The sequence below is a fragment of the Opisthocomus hoazin genome, chromosome 1 (assembly GCF_030867145.1).
Source record: "Opisthocomus hoazin isolate bOpiHoa1 chromosome 1, bOpiHoa1.hap1, whole genome shotgun sequence".
In the NCBI taxonomy this organism is placed as follows: Eukaryota; Metazoa; Chordata; class Aves; order Opisthocomiformes; family Opisthocomidae; genus Opisthocomus; species Opisthocomus hoazin.
The window spans coordinates 104672023-104692703 of record NC_134414.1 but is presented as its reverse complement, the minus strand read 5'-3'; the positions used below and the strand labels follow the sequence as shown (position 1 = coordinate 104692703).

General features: G+C 39.3%; 1 protein-coding gene across 6 annotated transcripts in view; it reads right to left on the bottom strand.

The window, feature by feature from the left end:
• The window catches only part of DSCAM (DS cell adhesion molecule), a 509926-nt gene that overhangs the window by 401341 nt on the left and 87904 nt on the right, over window positions 1-20681 (bottom strand). For all 6 annotated transcript variants that reach the window (XM_075431726.1, XM_075431754.1, XM_075431763.1 and 3 more), the window contains exons 2-3: window positions 16587-16904; window positions 11087-11233 (exon numbers count right to left, since the gene is read on the bottom strand). In XM_075431726.1, the coding sequence (XP_075287841.1) occupies window positions 11087-11233; window positions 16587-16904 (465 nt within the window). The remainder of the gene's footprint in view (window positions 1-11086; window positions 11234-16586; window positions 16905-20681) is intronic.

Sequence of the window (20681 nt, the reverse complement as noted above, 5' to 3'; positions counted from 1 at the left end):
GACATCCTTGCTGCGGTGCACGACCAAGTTCTGCAGCTGGAAAGTTAAGCTGGGCACACAGGAGGGACCTCTGCATCATCTTCAGAGCAGATGAAGATTTAAACACGCTGGGGCATTAATTTTACCATCCCTCCTCACTACCAGACCCAGAAGCAGGGCAGCAGTAAAACAGTCAAGTTTTGCATGGGGAAGCTGCACAGAACAATCCCTCCAGGACATTGCAACAAAGGATAAATCATTTGGAGGTGAAGGAGAGAATAAAACCAAAGCACAGAGCTGAAACCACAAAGCTATACACAGGATGCATCTCTTAATTCATAATTCCTCACAATCCTCTCAAGCGCGTCTCTAGTGTCAAAATACTCCCTCTTTAACTGCCCTTTTAGTTCTCCATGGTTGCACCCAATTGCTGTCCAGTTTCAGAGAGCAGGGTGTGAAACACTCCTGCTTGGTAGTAATCTTTACTGAGTACAGCTGCCTGCGAGGCAGAGGTGGGAACCAGAACCAGGGAGGGGGATCTGGCCCAGGTTTGGGAGGGGTGTGGCCCTGTCCAGGTCCGGGCTCATCCCCTAGCCACGCTGCTGCAGAAGGGCTCAACAAGGACGGCTGCTCACCTGGGATGTCAGCAGCACAGGCATGAATTTTTAACTCCTCTGTTCACCGAAGCAGCAGTTGCTTTCGGTCCAATTCACGGCATAAGATGTGCAATCTTAGTTTTATGCGGAGGTGAAACTCCTGTGTTAGTTCACACTGCATGCACACAACAGTCAGTGAAAAAAGTGGCAGTGCAGAGAGAGAAAAGTAAGTGGGATTCATGTGATCTATATTGAATTAGTTACTTTAAAATGAACGATGAGTATTCTGTACAGGTGTACAAATAAACACAGAGCAGTTCAGATGGCAGTAGGGGAATGAAAACTTGCAGGCATAGAAAAGGAAAGGACACAATGAGGTAGGAAAGAAGTTGCCATAGATATATACCTACATCCTTCATTTCATGCACCCATAATTCTGTCTGGCAGCTGCATGATTAATTCAAAGATTTATTGATTTTTTTTTTTCCTCGCTCAATCCTGCTGACCTGCTTTTGTTGACAGGTCTGTGTGGATCACACTCCTCTGCCAGCTGAAAGCATGGCATCCTGTCGGTCTCCATGGCCTGCAGTAAACGTCTCCACGCATTCAACACGAATAGTGTTTGAAAGCATGGGAAAAACATGCAGTTTATTTCAAGCAAACATGAACTAACAAACTGCTACTCTATTTTTCCCATGAAAAATATCTGTAATTGCAATTATTGTGCAATTTTGATGATGGAAAAGAACATCTACACAATGAACAAACAAATTAAACCTTTTTTCTCCTGTACTCTCACTTCTATTAGAAACTCAGTAGCTTTATGTTTTCTAGCAAAATCAAAGACATTTTTGGTACCGCAGCTGTTTACAACATAAAATGATTAACCTTTGCATGCACCACCTTTCTGCAGGACAGAGCATCTGCCCCTGTGTCACCCCAGTGCAGTTACACAGCTTGAGCTTACCTACCAGATCACAGGCTTTAAAAATTCACTTGATTCTAACTAAAAGAACACCCAGACTTCATTGTAACCTTGCTCCAAAGAGAAAACATACATGCTATTAATATGTGCCTTCGCAGTTTAGCAACCCAGGTGAAGCAACAAAGATATAGCACTGATGTCACAGCATCTACCAGAAAGGTACTTCCAATTCTTCCTAATGAGTCATTCTTCTAATGAGCCTTTCAATTAAAACTGGACTCTCAACAGGGAAGACATACCAAACGAGCATCTGTGTGGCCGTCTACAGCCCTAATAATCTGCGGGCTTATCTACTTAATAGCACTGTACTCCTCAATGATGTTTTAGTTGAATTCAGTTACCTGGTACAACACAAAAAAATGGAAAATACTGTTTCAGTTTCTTCCAGATGTCAGCTGTAGGTATCTCCTTGACGTATTAAAAACAAAAAAAATACCACGGCTGGTGACTGTGTTGACATTCTACCCCTCTCAGCGTGCAGCTAAACCATATACACAGGCAAAAGCTGTACGGTATAAAGCATTCTGGGCAGTAAGGCATGCACTCATTAAAATGAATCTCATGCACCAATTTTGTCCCCTCATATCAAAACTGTCAGAGCTCATTGGCTGTTTGCTCAGGTTAGACAGAGTTTTGATGAGAAACCTCAAGCATACAGTGCTTAATGTGGTCATCTACTTATCCACTGGCATTCTGGAAGGTGACAAGATCGCAAACTACTAGCAGAGCAGATTTATGAGGAAGAAAACAATGCTAAGATGACTATTTCAAAAAGTAAAAATTATAATAAATAACAAAAATTAGAACTAAAACCAGCACATTGATTCACCAAAGTATGTTCCCGCTCCTAGCCCTTTGATATTGAATCTGACAGCACTGAGCCTTGCTGTCTACAAATCAGAACCCCAAAAATCCTGCATATTAAACCAAAACAATAAAAAGATTGCTTCAAATATTCTTTTCAAGAAAAATTATATGAACCAAAAACTGCCTGAAGAACTGTAAACAAAGACCAAAGACAAAATGGAAAAATGCTGAATGAACACCTGTGAAGGTTAGCAGCCAGCCTGCTCTTATTTCACCTTTAATAAAGATCAGGTAAACATCAAGTTAATTAAAATGCAGGCCATATTTATCTGAAGGTTTTACAAACCCCAGAGAGAATTATTATTACAGGAACTGAGGAGGCTAGAAAAAGCTGAACAGATGATAAAATGGGATTCACCGCAGGAAAATGAAAGAAATTTCAAGTACATCTGGAGAGAAAATAATGTGACACATATTTCCAGTGAGAGACTAACTGTGCCACTGAATTCAGCCATGCTGAAAGAAACCTCTTCATGACTGGCAACATCAATAACAAGGTGGTAAAACAGAACAGTTAGGGCATCAGATTGGATAATGTTATGCATGGTCCAACAGACCCTCAGGCCTGTAGAGAGATGTGATAGGTGCCCTTGTATATATGTACGTGTATCTACATATACACACACAGGTACAGAAAGAGAGAGAAAGGCCTATATTAACAAAAAAAAATCCCAATATTTTCAGCCTTAAGACAGAAAATGAAGTTACAACACCCTCCCACCCCTTCTCTTTAATTCACAAGAGTGCAAGCAGCAATTCTGAAGGGTGCCTGAATCCAATCAAGTTTTTCATGCTCTTTAATTGTGTAAGTAGAAAGAAAAAAAAATACAGGGTTGAGAAGAAAAAAACAGAGAAAGAGGACTGCGGAATTTTTGGAGGGTTTTTTGTTTGATTTTGAAGTGAGTAGAGGGGAAAGGATCCCTCCAACTGATGGAAATGGAGGGCTATCCGTAACAGAGCAACAACAGAGGGGAAAAATAATATGATACACTTGTCCCCTAGACACACTTCATTACTGAAATGCCAAAAACACTGCTACTATTTGTGAACCATATTAGTATTAAAATTGATGGATGTGGGGAGACAGAGCAAATTTTGGCTTTCTGCATTTTAAGCTTCAAGGCACCCCACTCAAATATGTTTTTCTCCTCCGTCTCTCACAAACAGCCATCAATGTTCTGCATCGTCAGACCTGCCAAAACTTCCAGTCACACTGAAGAAAATCCACAAGTTCCCTCTACAGGAAAACAACAGTCCCTCTGATATTAATACCTCTGTTTCACACATGTGCTTCCCTGGGCTCTTTAAATGATCAGAAACCACTCCTTTGCCTACAGTTGTGGCTCACCTTCCTCTGTGCTATCAAAAAGTATTCTTCGGTAAGTGGATGAGATGCTTTCCCTCTTCATCCCTGCAAGTAACTCTAAAAACCTTCCTCCCACCAAGCTGTTGCAATCCTTGCATCCAGTCCTATCAATCCCACAGCCATAATTTTAGAATAATTCACCTGATCAAAACACTGTAACGGAGTAGGAAGCAAACACGGAACTTAGGCTCAGAGCAGCCAGAGGAAAGTTCCTCCAATGAGCCGCTGTAAGTACATTGCCTTGCTCAGTTACAACTTCAGTTTATAATGAGTCAAAGGAGAGTGTGAGAAATGTTTGCACAAGCAGAAAGTGCTAAGTTTTTACAATTTCCACTTTCTAGGATTGTAAGACACTCTCCTCTGAAAAGAACAGTGCACTCAGGAAAAATGCAGCTAACTAGACATTTCTTAAATAATGTAGTAAATTACTTTTTTTTAGGTCCCTTATGTAAATAACCTTACCGAAAGAGAAAGTGAGGAAGAAACATACTGTCTTTAGAGATGGGCAAATGCACTTTATGTGTCTTCAAGAAGCTTAGAAAATGCATTGCATTACTGTAACAACAAACCTACAGTCTGACTTGAGCATTGCTGAACACTACTCATAGTAGCTTCCCAGGGAGTCAGGGACACTCAGCAGATGTAGGGGTCTGACTGCTTTGCTTTCTGTGCATTATCACAACTTTGAGTAGCAGAATTAAATCTCACTGACATATTTCTGGTAGGAGGTTACATGCAGACTTTTTTTTTATTTTATATATGTTGCTAATATTTAAGCATACTAATTTGTACTCTTCATCCCACTTCACCTGGAACCAAAAAAAAAAATGTTGCGTCTAGAGCATTCTGTGGCATAGGTTAAATGTCTGCTGAATGCTTGCTGGTTGGCAACCATGATTAAGCCCTGACATCAAATCAAAACAAGAAGGATCATAGCTCATCTTTACTAGACACAGCCTCAGTCAAATGGCTGGACTTAATCCCTGTGATCGTCAGCAATAACCCAAATCTGAACACGAGTCTCTGCACGCAGGACCACTCTCGATAAAGAGAGAGGTCTGGCTTTTTTCCACTATGTACAAACCTTAGGACTGAAAAAACAGCAATTGCTCTGCGTAAACTGAGCCACTGCTGTAACCCCCAAACCCCAGCAGAAACAAGAACCGCAGTGCTGTGTTTTAGATGCCACCACGTGACAACTACCGGCAAATATTGACCGCTTACTGTCAACTGCAGCACTTCAGAAAAACCCTTTGTGCAGAGAGAGATCCAAGAGCCCCTGAGCCTTTTAAAAACAAGACTTGAGGAACTGTGTGTAAATAAATAATAATAAATAATGCAATTCATTACATCAAATCTAGGTCATTGTACATCAGTGACACTTCTTAAGCCGTGGTCCAGTGTGTCTAATGTCTGGCCGATGGAAAGCATGCTGGCCGGAAGGCTCGACTGTCAGCTGCATGTCAGTCACAGCCCTCCAGGGAACCATGTTCCATTCATGCTTACACACCTTTCCCTCAAAGCTGCTATTCTTTCGGTGCAGATTTAAATATGCCATTGTGCACAGTCGTTACTATCTGTTTCTCTCCTTTTCTACCTTTTTTAAGCAGTCACGCTCTATGTATAAATCAGACAGATTCTTGCATGGTATGTCATTAGACAGGAAAATGGGAATTCAGAAAGGTCGGGGCATGAACCTATTTGTGATCCTGCTCTTGGCACTAAGCTATTCAGATACATGGAAAAACTCAAAATCCCTCGTAGTTATCAGGATAGGAGGCATTCATAACAAGTACAGTACGTAGTGGCAGACCAAATTTAACTCTTCAGCCTTTCTCTTTGTTTTCTGCTCTTCAATCTCCCCTTTTCTGTCTCTTCATTTGTCCCTTACACCGACCTTTATTTTTAATAATCCCTTCCTGCCCTCCTTCCCCTATAACCACACTCATCCATTGCTCTCTCTGGGGCTAATTAACACACGAACGGACTCTGCTCTTTGCTTTCACCCAGGCAGAGTAGAATCAGCAGTTACTTTGTCTTAACTTTCCCTTCTAGTCCCGTTTCATTTTTCTGCGTGTGAAGAAGAAACACCACGAGCCAAGCGCTAGTCTCCTGTCTGCCTCACGATTGCTCAAGAGCAGCAGAAGCACAATCTGCACTGTCGTACATTCCAATACTGTCGCTCCTTGTTTTTATGGCTGTTGTTACAAACACATACTTTGCTGCACTCCCTGGTCCCACAGGGACTATGCTGTTTTAGACATTTACAAGGTCAACACAAAGCTGATTCCAAAAATCTCTTTCTTTGGGAATGGCTTGTGGAGGATAGTAGTAAGGAGGAAAGGAAACTTCACCTTTGGGCAAGCCATATGCAGTTATCAGTCTGTCCCGGTTCTGGCTGGAATAGTTTTCCTCTCAGTAGTTGCTGTGTTTTGGATTTAGTACCTTTAGTACAAGAAGAACGTTGGTAACACTGATGTTTTCAGTTGTTGCTAGGAAAATCAAGGACTTTTACAAGTTTCTCATACTCAGCTAATGAGCAGGTGTGCAGGCAAGGGGAGGGAATTCTTTCTTTTTTTCTCTCTTTTCCATGAGTTTGAACTTTTAAAGGACTTCAGTCTTATTCAGGAGTTCTGCAAAATTTGCAAAGTCCGCAAGCTCTAGGTTCCATGATCACTGCTTGGGTACTTGCTGTGTATCGATCACCGAGTGGTGAGAAAACTGTATCATGTATAGTTTGTTTCGCATACTCATTAGCAGTAGTAGTAGTTCCTTTGTTGTCATATTAAACTGTCTTTATCTCAACCCACAAGTTTTCCCTTTTGTCCACTTCTCCCCACCCCGCTGGGAGGGAAGCGGAAGGGTAAGCGAGCGGCTGTCTAGTGCTTAGTTACTGGCTGCCAGGTTAAACCACGACATAGTCACACAATTTTCTAGGATTGTTTAAGCTTTTATATTTACTGTCCGCTAATGAAAATGTGTAAGAGCTGGTTACTGATACAAAAGAAAGCTGCACACCCCTATGCTACTTATTATAATTCAAATTAATTTGAGACTCAGTTTCAAGTCAACTGACAGTATACAGTTCTTCAGAAAAGAAGGATCTTCAGAAAAGAGATCCTGAAGTCACAGCTGTGGAGCGTGGTATGCTGGTAACCTACATTTTGTGGGCTCCTTAAGACTTCTCAGAGTTACTGTTGGTCATTCTCTTTTGCCAGTATGTCAGACATTGTTAGGCAAAACACACACCACTGGGCAGTTTGATTATTTTTACCAGCAGGCACAGATGGGCAAAGAAGATACACTTTATGCATTTGTAGCAGATGACAACTGCAGAGGTCTGCTGCTGTCCTTGTCTATCATGAGATTTTGTAACACAGCTGTATTTAGTGGAAGTTGCCGAATACTTCATCTAACAACCATTATTCAAAACAGATATTTCCAGTATGAAAAGATTTCTGTGTATTTATTATTTGAAATTGAGGGTTTCTTCTTTTCCCCGAATATGTTAGTCCAAATAATTGTTTTTCCCTTGCTTTAAAAACCTGTTTTCCACTACCTTGGTCCCTAGAGGACACCCTGAAAAAGCTTTTTGGCCTCAGATTTGCAATGACACTGAAAGACAAAGTGTAGGAGCAAAATCCCAATAATTTATCTGTACCCTTGATAGTCAGACAAGCACATGCACACCTTTTCAGTGCACAGCTGTCTTTCACATGGAAACTTCATAGAATTCAGTATCTCTGGCTCCAAACATGGGCACGTTCCCTTTTATTGAACAGAGAGTCGTGACCTATCTGGACACCCCTTGGAAATGCTCTAGCAATATGTCTTAGTATGTTTCAACTCCCAATTACTTTACAATAACCTGGAGGCATGACATAAAACTGCAGCCAGGAAACAGAAGATGCTTTTGCCCAGCCATATTTATTGCACACTTTGATTGCTATGGACATCACTGTGCCCTCTGAGAGCTAAGCATACAGACAAAATCAGATATGTCCATGATAGTACACTCTTTCTAAAAAGCTAGATTTTGTTTTTCTATTATAAAAGTAAAAATACTGTGATTTTTTCTAAAATGTTGAATTTATATAAAAAGAGAACTAATACCTACAACAGTAAGTAACAGCTGAAATAAAGGATTCTGGTTCACCTATAGGTTGCTCCATGCTAGTAGTCAGAATGGGACATATACATATACAGACCTGTCATATAGACAGGTGTATGAAATACTCTAAATTGTACTTGGAAGTATTGCATTGGGGTTTAAGCCTTTCAGTAAAAAAAAAAAAAAAAAAAAAACAAAAAACTCCAACCTTCTCTGTTGGACCACTTGCATATGAAGCTTCCACCAAAAAGCTGCCCTGCTTCCTGTCATAGGGGGTCTCCCATTCCCTCCTGTAAAGTGTAAGCTTCCTGGGCTACTTGTGTCTTCTATTTGAAGTGGACATATCATCTCAGTGAAAATGTTCTTCTCATCTTTATCCTCTCTCTCCCCCCCCTTCTTTTTCTCTTTTCTTTTTCTTTGTTTTCAAGTAAACACTATCTAGTTTTCCAACAAAAGCCTGGTCCACCTCCAACCATGATAATCATCACTCTGTGAGTGTATATCTTTTTCTATTCTTGCTTTTTCATGGTAGAATTTTCCCCTCAAGATAGCTCTCATTTTTACTGATGTTAATGACTAACTAATAAATCGGTTATATTAAGAAACGAGAACAAAACAAATCAGAACTTGATGTTTTCCACTATTAAATGGAGAAATAAAAAAAAACCTGCTAGCAGTGGCTGTATAAGCAAGCATGTGCATTTCCTCAGAATACTGATCATTAGTGGAAAACAGCTCAATAGTCATGTTATGTCTTGCAACCTATTTATCAGCACTGGCATTCTAAGAAGATGGGATTGATCAATACCTACCATTTGAGTTCATGGCCAGATTATTGCAAAATTGATTATAGGTAAAGCCCAAGGCAATTTTTTTATGAAACACGCATAGATTCGGGTTTTAAATGCTCTCACTATTAAGCTGCAGCTAAAGAATATAAATGGTGAAGAAACACATCTTGCAGCCATTGTGGTTAAACTGGAGCAATGTTTTCCTGCCGCAGTTTTGCCCTTGCATGACAGATAGCATCGACCTGTAACCCAACTGATTTCATCTCTGAAATTAAATCTTTTCTGTGATGTGATCCAGTATGATACCTGAGGTTTTTAATAACATCAGTTTTACAGAATTACAGCTTATTTCCATTTAGATATCTAACTGTCAAATTAAGGGATTGTGAGAAAATTAGAAACTGGGTTTTAAGTGTTGAAATTTGTAATAGATTTTTAATGATTGTAGCCTAGTCAATCACAACCAGAAGCTGTATTAAGGAAAAAAAAAACTATTAAATTTAGGTCCATATAGTTAAATTTTATTACAGACTTTTAACTCCTAAAATTTTGGGGTTAAAATAAATATAGACTAACCAGAATGAAATTAGCTTAAAATAGCAGCCATGATGGTTTGCAGAAATTCCACACTTTCTTCCCAAAAGAAGGTGTTACAGAGACCTGTGTGCCCTATTCCAGAAGGAATGAAGGTCAGGATTGAGCCAGTCAAATATATTATGTAGGTACTAGGTACTAATGCTCAGCTCAGAAAAATCAGATTGAGAGGACGCAATCTATGTTGACAGAGAAAACATGCATGTTTTCTTATAATACAGAATGAATAAACTTAAAAAAACAAAAAATTAAGGGAGCTAACTACGCAGGTATACACATTCTTTTCCTCCAGACAATACTCACGCGTACAGTTGTATGTGCATCATGCAGTAGCCCATTTTAAAACCAAGCCAAGTAAACACACCTATCCACTGTTACTTCAAATAATCTTAATCATAGTTTAGATAAGCTGAAGCATAGTTCTGTATCATTATACACAGAATAATGGAAAGCTTATTTTCATATTTAAATAGAACTCTGACCTGACGATACTGGCTGAAGTGTTGGCGAGTCCTACAATTCAGAAATTGCAGACCTCTTCATGGAAACACACTCAGTTTCAATTTTTCAATGATAAAAATACAATATGCCATATCAAAATCCAAGAGCATAACAAGAAAGTGGATTTACCAAACTTAAACAGTGCACCAGTAGTATAGGACAACATGGTACTTAAATATCTACCAAATCCTTTGACAGCTATTGAAATATATTAAAAAAAAAAATAGAGCATGCTTACATAGGGAATCAATGAAACACACAGAGAAATAAAATCTATAATATGAGTCATATAAACACACAGATATTTCCATCAATGCCATGTTAGTCAGAAAGGAAAGATTATTAATATACTGAGGAGAAGTACAAAAATATTTCCACACGTTGTAGGAACTTAAACACAAACACATGCTTAAATATACTCTGCAGCAACATTTATCTCAAGCTATTTTTTTCCATTCTCCATTACCCTGCAACAACATATTTCAAATTCCTGCATACATAAATCATTTGTATGTATAACAACAGCTGCACTGTGTGTAATATATAATTTAGATATGTACTATACTGAAAATATTTTTCCCACATATACTTTCTCCCATCCATTTCTTACAGTGTTTATGTTTTAAAATGTTGGATATTCTTTGTCTCAGTTCCCTGTATTTCCTGAACAATGCCTCACATTTCCTCACTTTGTCAGTGAACAGATTAATGCATATAACTGCTTTAGAATAGGTTGTTTCACTTCAATATGTTCGGCTTACTGCACAGTTTACCGTGTGCTTAAGCCTCCAGTGTGTTATCTATGCAGATATTTGAGATTAAAATGTTATAAAAGTACAAATATCAATTACATACCTCATTTAAACATAACCAAACAAATTTAGGCTCAGGATTTCTTCTAATCCATAAGTAACATTACTACTGATAAAACAATTAAAACCCAACACATGCTTTACGACATTCAAATTTCTTTGGCACATAGGAGTTCCTTATCAAAGCTAAAACATGAACCCCTTACCACAGCACCAGGAAGCTGGTTTTATGTCTGGTATAAAATAAAAACCATGCTATTTTCCCCTCAAGCATGCTAGAAAATGCAGGGCTGTCTAAAACCTTCATGTCACACGTAGTCATAGGGATGCAGCAATGCTGATGTGAAATAAGTTAGTAGAAGGCTGACATACCATTCAGCTATAATTGAGTCAAAATAAACATCAGGCATTTGGGGGGGAGGGCGAGGGGAAGCAGAACCATACCTGCCATTGCCATTTGGAAAAGAAAGCCATAACAGCGTACCTGAGACAAGCGAGACTGTGTCTTTCTCCCATGAGACAACAGTGATGTATGCCTCCACAGAGGAGGGGATAATGCACTTGAACACTGCTACATTGCCTCTCATGGCTTTCTGGTCCTCCACACGCACTGTATAGGGTTCCCGTAAAACTAAAGATAGAAGAAGAGGTTTGGTTAAACAAATCGTAATCATACATCCCATCCACCTCATTGATTTGTCTTGCAAAGTTCCCCCGATAAGGTTACTCAGGTTGTGAATTCTTTTGTCTCAGTAAATGATACAGTTTTGCAAGGCTGATTGCAAACTAACATGAAAGCTTTCCCAGATCTTGTTTCCTCAAAATCTGCATTTCACCATATTTCTCTGTTCTTCCCCTACGTAATTCTGAGGGCAAGGAGAAAGACTTTTATAACAACTGCATATTTAAATGAGTAAATGGTGTTACGTATTTGTTACTTGTCTAGTTTCTCATGCCACTTTTCCTATCACATATTATTTTCTGCCCAGGGTACAAAGTACATACAAGTACTGTGTGTGAATTAGACATCCAGAGGGTAGAATAGGAGGTCAGTGTCATTAAGGATTTTGAACAAGTTAGAACCGAAGGAGAAAAATCGATGGAGGTAACAGCCAGAGAAAAAGCAAGGTGTCTCAGAAACACAGAGAAATGATTGTAGGTAAGGTAAGAGCTACATTCAATTGATCAGCACTGAAAGAAAAAGGCTACTGGTAAAAAAAAAAAAACAAACAAACAACTATGATTCATAGTTGTATTAAAAAACAGCATGGGAGCACTTAATCCAGAATATGATTTTTCTAGCATGTGGAAGAATTAATTTAATGTATGAAAAGAAAAATGAACTATCAGAGAACTTCACACCAAACTGATATTGCTGGGATGAGATGAAGTTGCATTGGGTAGGAGAATGGAAAGAAGGAAAATCCTGGCACTGAAAAAATTTAATGAAGAATGAGGGGTGAAAAATACTGTGAGCAACAGTTAATGAAGAAAGTGGTAGAGCTGAGAAGAAACAGATATTGTCTACTACAAGAAGTAAACAAGTAAGACAGGAAGGACAAGCAGAAACATAGACTCTCCACAGGACTGTAAAGTGAAGGTGCAAAAAAAGAAATCACCACAGCCAATGTAGTTCTATATCTTGAGGTGACGAATAAAGTTATATATCTTGAAATGACAAACAGTTTCAATGAAAACAGAGATGAATGCATTGGTAAAATGGTGTGTGTGCCTGAGGCCTGAATATTCCTGAGAGTAAAAGTTATCGGGAAGAACAAATCCAGTGCAGCAGTGTAACCAAGTCAGCAATGCTGAACTACCACATTACAGCGATATTTCTTGCCTACATATCCTGCCCACAAACATATATCAAGTACTGATTCTAGACTGAAGTGGCAGTAAATCCTTTGCAGAGTTTACAAAAGTATTGCTATACACCAGGAGCACTGGAATTTCAAAATGTCAGCCCCACTTACAATGTATTTCAAGAAAAAAAGGCAGAGTACTGAAGAGTAACTAGTTTTCACAAATGCAAACAGCATCAAGTTTTCAGGTCCAGCGCAACCACTGCTAAAATTAAGACTGAAGTTCTCCATCCCAAAAAAAGACTGTAGCAATATAACAGGAACTCTAACCAAAAGTAAATAAATTTACTTATAAATTAAATATCTTGTTAAAAATCAAAAAAAATCCATCTTCCATGATATGATAGACACCATTAGTTTTTGAAAAGGTCAATGTTTTTAATCAAAGGTTACATTTCTTAACCCTGTTATAAGTGTTGCAGTGATTTTCTAAGAACCTTCAACGCAGTGGCTTTACCACACTCTTTGCCCTGTGATGAAGCAGCCCCCTGATCTTTTCTGCACTGGAGGTAATGGCAGATAGATCATCTTAATAAGGCTGACTTTTGTCTAATGCTCATGGCTCCCACCATCATTTTTAGAAAAGGCTTGTTAAGCAGCAACATCCTAACACACAGCTAAAGGTGCTTGTATTTTTTCAGAAAGTTGGCCATTTTGAAAATCTGCCCAGTTGATCATTTCAGTAAAAGTAAACTCAGAAACCATATGTGGGGCACAAAAAACAGAATGAGGTTTATTCATTTCCTTCCTTAAAAAGTTTACATTATTGTGATTTCAGAGACCCCTCTGTTATTTCCAGATTATAGTTTTGCCACTTCCCATGAATGGCTTGCTGATTTTTAATTTTCTTTGAAATCCCAAATCCCTGAGTCATGAATTCATATGAGAATTTCAGCCGTTGCTAAAAAGATCTATTTTTCCCTGCCACAACTGCACAGGAAATCTTGAAGATGAAATGGAGGCATGTAGCTTTACTCCCATGTTGGACTGGCCTGGAAGAGGAATTGGATTTGGGTGTCTAGGTGTGGGAGTTATGGGTTTTTGGGGGTTGGGGATGTGTTGTGCATTATATGCAAAATCACAGCTAGAATCATCTGGAACCCTTATATCTGCTACCCATATTCTTGGGGAAACAGGTAAATGAGCTTCGTAATTTATTAAGCTGACTGTGAGAATGGGCGGAGCTATATTAGTCTTTGTATGACTGTGCTATAATTGGATGCTCCACTGATCGCTTCTGTATTCCTAGGAAATCCTATTGCCATCGGAGAGCACTGGAAGGAGGAGGAGATGGAGAAGAAAAGAGATTAGAAAAGGCCCTCCAAAAATTGTGCTAATTAGGGCCAATCTGAAACAGTGTACAGATTTCAAATGAACAGAAATGTAATTGAAAATAAGACACAAACAAATTCACATTTGAGTAACACAGGATCTATCATCCGAACATAAAATACACTTGCCACTATGTACAGAAGACTCTCTCAAAAACTGTATTTTCCTATGATTGGGGGATTACACAAGTCTTTGGAAAAGATACTAACAGCTATTGTCTGCCATCACGCACAATGACAGCTCTGACACCCAGTATCAGTGCATGTGAAGGAGGGGGACTTGTTTAACTGTTATCCAAAGCTCAGATTAACTGAGAAATTGAATCATATGGAGAAATGAACAGACCAGGGTTAAAAAGTTAAAAAGGGAAGGAAAAGTGGTAACAGGGACATTTGTGACTTGGCTGAACCATGTTGTCAGCTTATGAGTTGAGCAGCTACAGCCACCTGCTGAAAAGCTTTTTTTTTAGGCCCTTCTTCCCTTTGGGAGATTTATTTCTCAAGCAGAGGAGGAAAACTTCCTTTGGGGTTCCATGGATAAATGGGTCAATGATGAACAATGGACATATCTGCATCCTGTCTTCTGTATCAAATGCTTTTACTACTAAATGAACACCAGTTCAGAACCTTAGCTAGTCTCATTGCAAGTTTTGGCCTCCTCTACATCACCACATTAGTTTATTTAAGGAATAGAAAAATTAGAAACTAGTACTGGAATAAATGCTGCCTAAAAGATGCTCAAAATTGAGACACATTAACAAATCCACAAAGGACAAAAAAATATTATATTCTCTCTAAACATAATTCTGCCAGACAACTTGTCCACAAATCCATTAAAGTTAACCCAAAAGCAGAAAAACCAGAAACGAATTCTAAACATACAGACGGCTACCGTGTTTTCTTATGAATCTTTGGTTTTCAGGCTTTTTTGATCTATGGACAACTAAACATTTTCAAAAGCAGCATGGACTGTTATAGAAACTACACATATATGCAACATGTGAGCTTGCTTCTACTAGTCACTTCTTGTGCAAGAAAACCCACTTTTCTAGATTAAAATTTTAATAAGGCACATAAATTTCATGGAAACGGTTTTTATTCTTGCCTTATAATTGTCTACAAACTACAGATCTCTGAATGTTAATTTATCGTTAAGAAGAACAGAATACTTTCTCTTCTTTAAAAAGTGAGTCACAGACAAATCTACTTGCTAACTGTTCACAGTTTTCCCCACATAACTCCTGTGAAGGCATATCTCCAAAGGACAGATACTTCTCTCCTGAGAAAAGACTAGCATAGCTCCACCAACAACAAAGAAGTTACGAGGATTTGCATTAGCCGAGGGTCAGCTCCCAGACTAGCTTTTGTTTGTTTGTTTGAATATTTTAATTAACTGAAGTGGGTAGACAAAACCTTCAAAGACTATGAAATCATGTGTTTATGTGTTGTAACAAAAGGCCTGATTTTGATCCCACTCTAATTCTCCACTGGCTGACCCAGTCTGCAAACCGTCAGTATAGAAAACAGACGCAAAACCATCATGCTCATTTGCATCTTTCAGCTTAAACAGAAAGCACTGCCGGTGCACCAGCATCAGTTGCTGAATCTTTACACAGGACACAAGTTTCTCTCTCAAAACAAAGTGCAGCTGAATACAAGCAAGTGAGAAGGGATGTGATTAGGCAAGCATTCCTCCTTTCTTCCATGACCTACAAAAATCCAAAGACCACACCTTTTTCTCTCTGCCCTGGTTTTGGTTAAAACAGAACCGATCCTCTTTTAGTGAATCTTCCTTCCAGCTAGGTTCTTCTAAGTAACTTCATTTTTCTAAAGTTGGCTGCATGTTTTCCACACAGTGTCTGCTCCAAAGGTGATAAGACCTCATGTTTATAGTTTTACTGAGCTAACGGTAGGAAAGGAATGCAGAAAAAGGCCCATGCTTATAATTATTGCTATAGCAGCCAAGGTCACTAATAGACCTTTTAGGTTCTGCAAATGAGGAGTCATAAAGGGTCGCACTTGCAGGGAGAGGCAGACAGGACAGGTTACCCAATATTGACCAACGAGGTATTCCATGCCATGCATGCCATACTCGGTTTAAAGTGCGGGATCGCAACGATCTCACTTTCCTCGTCCATGGCTGCCTTCTGAAGAGGACCCAGCTCACCGTTCTGCTTGCAACCCTGATCCAGATTGCGATCCATGCATTCCTGACTCCAGTTCCCGTCTACTGCTGAGTCCAGTCCAAGACTTCCTTGGCCTGGAAGCCGCTGGTGGGACCCCAGCACCCAACTCCAGGAAACGCAGTATCGGTTTTGTATATTTTGTTTTATTTCTCTTAATATTATTAGTATTATTAGTAAAGTTGTTTTAATATTCAGTTTGTAAGTCTCTCTCCCTTTTCTTCCTTTTTCCCTTCCTCTGGTGGGAAGGTGGGGGTTAACAGAGAGCATCTGCCACTCTGTTTATTGCCACCCTGCTCTAAGCCATGCCACTCTCACAGCTCTTTAATGAGTAAGCATGGTCTGATCAATGATTTCATTACCAGTTCATTTTTCCTTATACTTGGGCAGAAGCTCAACTGATTACAATCTTTGGAAATCACCACCAAAATAAATCAAATCAGGGAGGAGAGGGAAGAATCCACTATTTTACTTAATATTGGGAAGACTTCAGAGGTTACACTTGTGACTGATCTCTGATTCACAGCTGCGGCTACTTTTTATCTGAAACACCCAAGTTTCCCCCCTCCTCAAGCCCATTTGAACCCAATAAAGACTGTACTTACCGGCCTTGATGTGAACATCCTGACTTCTGATTTTCCCTGAAGGATTTTCAGCTGTGCAATAGTAAGTGTTATCATGGATTAAGTTATTAAAGCTTGAAGGAGGGAAGGGGAAAATTTGGAGAGTGCCATTGGGGTGGACGTGGCGGATCCCTGGGACATCGTAGATCTCCTCGCCCGTTGCTAGGTACCATCTGAGCGTCACAGGGGGGATCCCTGCTGCTGGACAGGGTACCAGTGTCCCTGTGGTGCTAGCAAACACTACCTCTTGCAGAGATGCATTGACAAAATATAGACTGGCGTGTAGATCTTCACTGAAAACTGCAAGACAAAAAAGAAAAAGAACAGGCCTTGAAAACCTATGAAATTTCAGCTACACACAAAACAATTGGACTGTTACTTGCTACAAAATCAAATGCAATGCCTAGGGAGGGTATTTAAAACATCTGGATCCTAATGGAAGCTCTAATAAAATATTTCTCATTTTAGAAGAAAATGTCACCAAATTAAACACACTGAGTGATTTACATTCAAAAGTAAAAGGGAAAATCCTTTTATTTGTAAACTGAAACAGATCCAATCGCTTTTGCATTTGCTGATGCTGTGTTCTTTGTAGGGCCAGCAAAAACCCAGCAGTAATCTACTTCCGTGAAATTTCTAGCAACTAAATTTCTGTCTGGAACACAGGGAGCTGCTGTTAGCTTTTATAAATGTATTTGTACAGTCTTTCCATGGCAAGATTATTTATAAACTAATAAAAAGAACCAAGCAAACAATGAAAAAAATCCCCATAATTACTTAAGAATACTACATACCTATACTTAATGCAGATACAACTTCGTAAATGCATTATATAATTTGGTCAAGTCTTTCTAACAAAGACCTATAAACCTAGGTACAAAGCACGCTTATGGTAATCTCAGTTCTGCCATCCATGTAACTATAGTCCTCCTCCCAACCTTAAACCACAGATTCTGTAATACTGAAAAAAGTCAGTATTGGCCAGAGCACAAAATTAGCCCTCATTCTTCTGAACCGTTCTGCCATGGGCTATTCAGCTATGGCATGGAGGGCCTGAAGGGTCCAAGTGGCTTGAAGATTCCACAATATTTCATCCAAAATACCTTCCTAACCCTCTCTGTCTGACAGCTTATCACCGTAAGGCAGGATCTTTTTTTTCCAATAAACAGTAGAAGATATTACCAATACCACCACTCTGCTGTGCATTTGCATGTACTGTTCACTTGCAAAAAACTTGCCAATTTTCCTTCACACAAACACAGAAACTTACATATTTCACTATATCTTGAAGGCAGTAGATTCTGACATGACTTTCTAAACCAAGTCCGGTAAGGAATAAGCTTTTGAAAAGGTGACCATAATGTATCAGGCCCAAGCGAGCATCGATGAGACAGATTTCAAGGTTAGCCTTCATTTCTACAAGCTGGATGCTATTGTCCTGCAGAAATAACTTGCAATCTCAATACTAAGTCATGAAGTGCCTTGTCTACCTCTGCCACTTAGTCTTACGATAGCTTGGAGCACAAATTTCCCTTCTCTCTTTTGACATCTTGAGGAGATATAAAGTGGGAAGATATTCTCTTCTAAATATCATCTTGGTACCGACCACCAGGAAAGACCACTTCAAAAGAGAGCAGAACTGGCTCTGGGAATCGCTAGGAAGAAAAAAGTAAGAGAGACCCTCCTAAAGCAATAGGGAAAGATGTCTGGCACGCAGGAGACAGCCAGATAAATGGGTGTAACAGAACAGGAAGAAAGGCACTTGGAGATTCAGAAAGAGGAAATATGAAGCACCAGAGCTGACGAGTCCCTGCATATAGATGAGACAGGTGCTAGTACAGAGTAAAGTCCCTTGCAAGATATAAATTCTTCCTAGCTGGCGCAGCCCTAGGAGAAACTCTGGTATCTGAAAAGCAAAAATAGGTATCATAGGACTAAGCACAGGAAGAAACAGGCCTGAATAAGATGGTTCCACTTTTACATAATCACATTTCTAATTATAGTTGTACTTTGAAGCAGAGAACAGTATTGTTGGTAATATAATAGGGAACTAAAAAAGAAAAAAAAACCCATTGGCATTGTTCATCTGCTGTACAAGTTATTCTTTACAAATACAAATGAAACAATCAACAGGGCATTTTAATTTCCATTGGCCAAACAGACATTCACATAGAAGTAATAAATACAGTTCACATTTGCCAACTTTTATTATGTTATACTGATTCCTAACAGACATTCATGAAAAAACGGTAGATTTGCTGGCTGAGAATAAAGAGGTGAATATCAAACTGCAAATGCCATAAAAATAGAGAATATCAGGAACTATGTTTGACACTTCCATAGAATCTGACTTTCTAATCAAAATGCAGCACAGCTGAACTAGAGACTCATACTAGCAGCACGTAACAATGAATTTCGCCAGCTGCTTCGTATCCCCTGTAGAAGCTTTCAATACTTTCGACAAACTTTCCATCCATCAGCCTATACAATAGTGCTTCATTTTAAAACAGCATCTGGTACACATTCATCTTAATGACAGACACAAACACACTAAGATCCCCGGAAAATAATTGCAGTGCTATAATACACACACATATACACAATGCTGACAATCCAGATGCATTTTGTGGTGAAAAACAATATGTAAGCTACTTGGATACACTCGACAACAAAAATGGGATTTCAAAATCTTTTATTAAAAAGATATTTCTCTGCAACTTTCCATAGGAAGAAAGTGATTAGCTGAATAACAGAACAAGTAATATATCAAAACCTAATTGAAACTGAGACAAGTCAAAGACGATATGCAATTATATGTTACTTAATGGTAAAATACGATCCAACTAAACACCATATTTTACAGCAAGCAGAAGCAAGCTCAGACGACAAGTTGCAAGGGTAAGTGGCAGAGGAAGTTAGTGAAAGTTACAGATATAAAACTGTGAAGAGAAATACCTGAAGAACAACAACAACAAAAAAGGTAAGAATAGAAGGGGGCAGGGGGGAAATCAGATTCTATCAACAGCCTAAAGGCTATTCTGATAACAAGGCTTTTGAAGTATTTCGTCTCCAGAACAATGGCTAAAAATGTGAGAGCCCAAGCAAACTGATGCAGGTCTGTCTCCACAGCCTGCTCTGCACGAATGGACCTCTACTACACTGCTAAGCCAGAACTGACATGGCTTGCAGTTGAGTTTGACTACACTTGGCCTGGACAGAAGTGACATCAGCATTTTCAAAGAGATGACATCTAGCAGTCCAAGGGAAGGAAAGTCAAAGATTCATACTGAATAAGGTTTATTTTTATTACTTAAACCAATAACACTTGAGGGAAACAGGAGGAAGCCTGCACCTCAGCAGCACTCAGTGGATGCCCCAGCTGAAATGAGGAGGTGACGTACAGCCTACACCTCCAAGCACTTCAGGGCCGTGAGGCAAAGACCTATGCCCTTATCTGTGTGGTTAAAGGAGCACATAAACAATTTATCAGATTAATAGACACAGGACAAAGACACTTCTTGCATCTCAGGTTAAATAGATAACATTATCTTACTCATACAACACAAATGGGAAGGGAAGGGAAGGGAAGGGGATACATTTTTTGCTAGTCAAAATTCCTTAGACTCTACTACTTGAAGTGACACAGGGAACTGACAAAGTATAACAGTCAAGGAAATATCTCCTGCTTTTCAGGGGAGACAGCACTGCAGCGTTAAGCCTTACATAGCGCTGAATATGTCAGCCAGATACAAAATTTCTTTTAGCACTTCAGAAATCTCCTGTCAAGTAAAGTGGCTTATCTCACGACAAGCTGGTCGGTGAGGCTGCAAGTTGATTACGCTCAGAAAGTTAGACTGAGCACTGTATAGCCAGTCTGGGTAGATGTAACTGGACTGGACAGAGATAGGTACAAATATCTAGGCTGGGCTTTGTATTTGCTATACCTGTACCTATTGACATAGCTAAGACTGGACTCACTTTCTTGGTTTGTACAGAGGTAACTTTTACTCTCTTCTGGCATGTCACTCCTTCCTCCAGGTCTCCAGGGTGCTGCAGCTCCTACACATATGCATGATA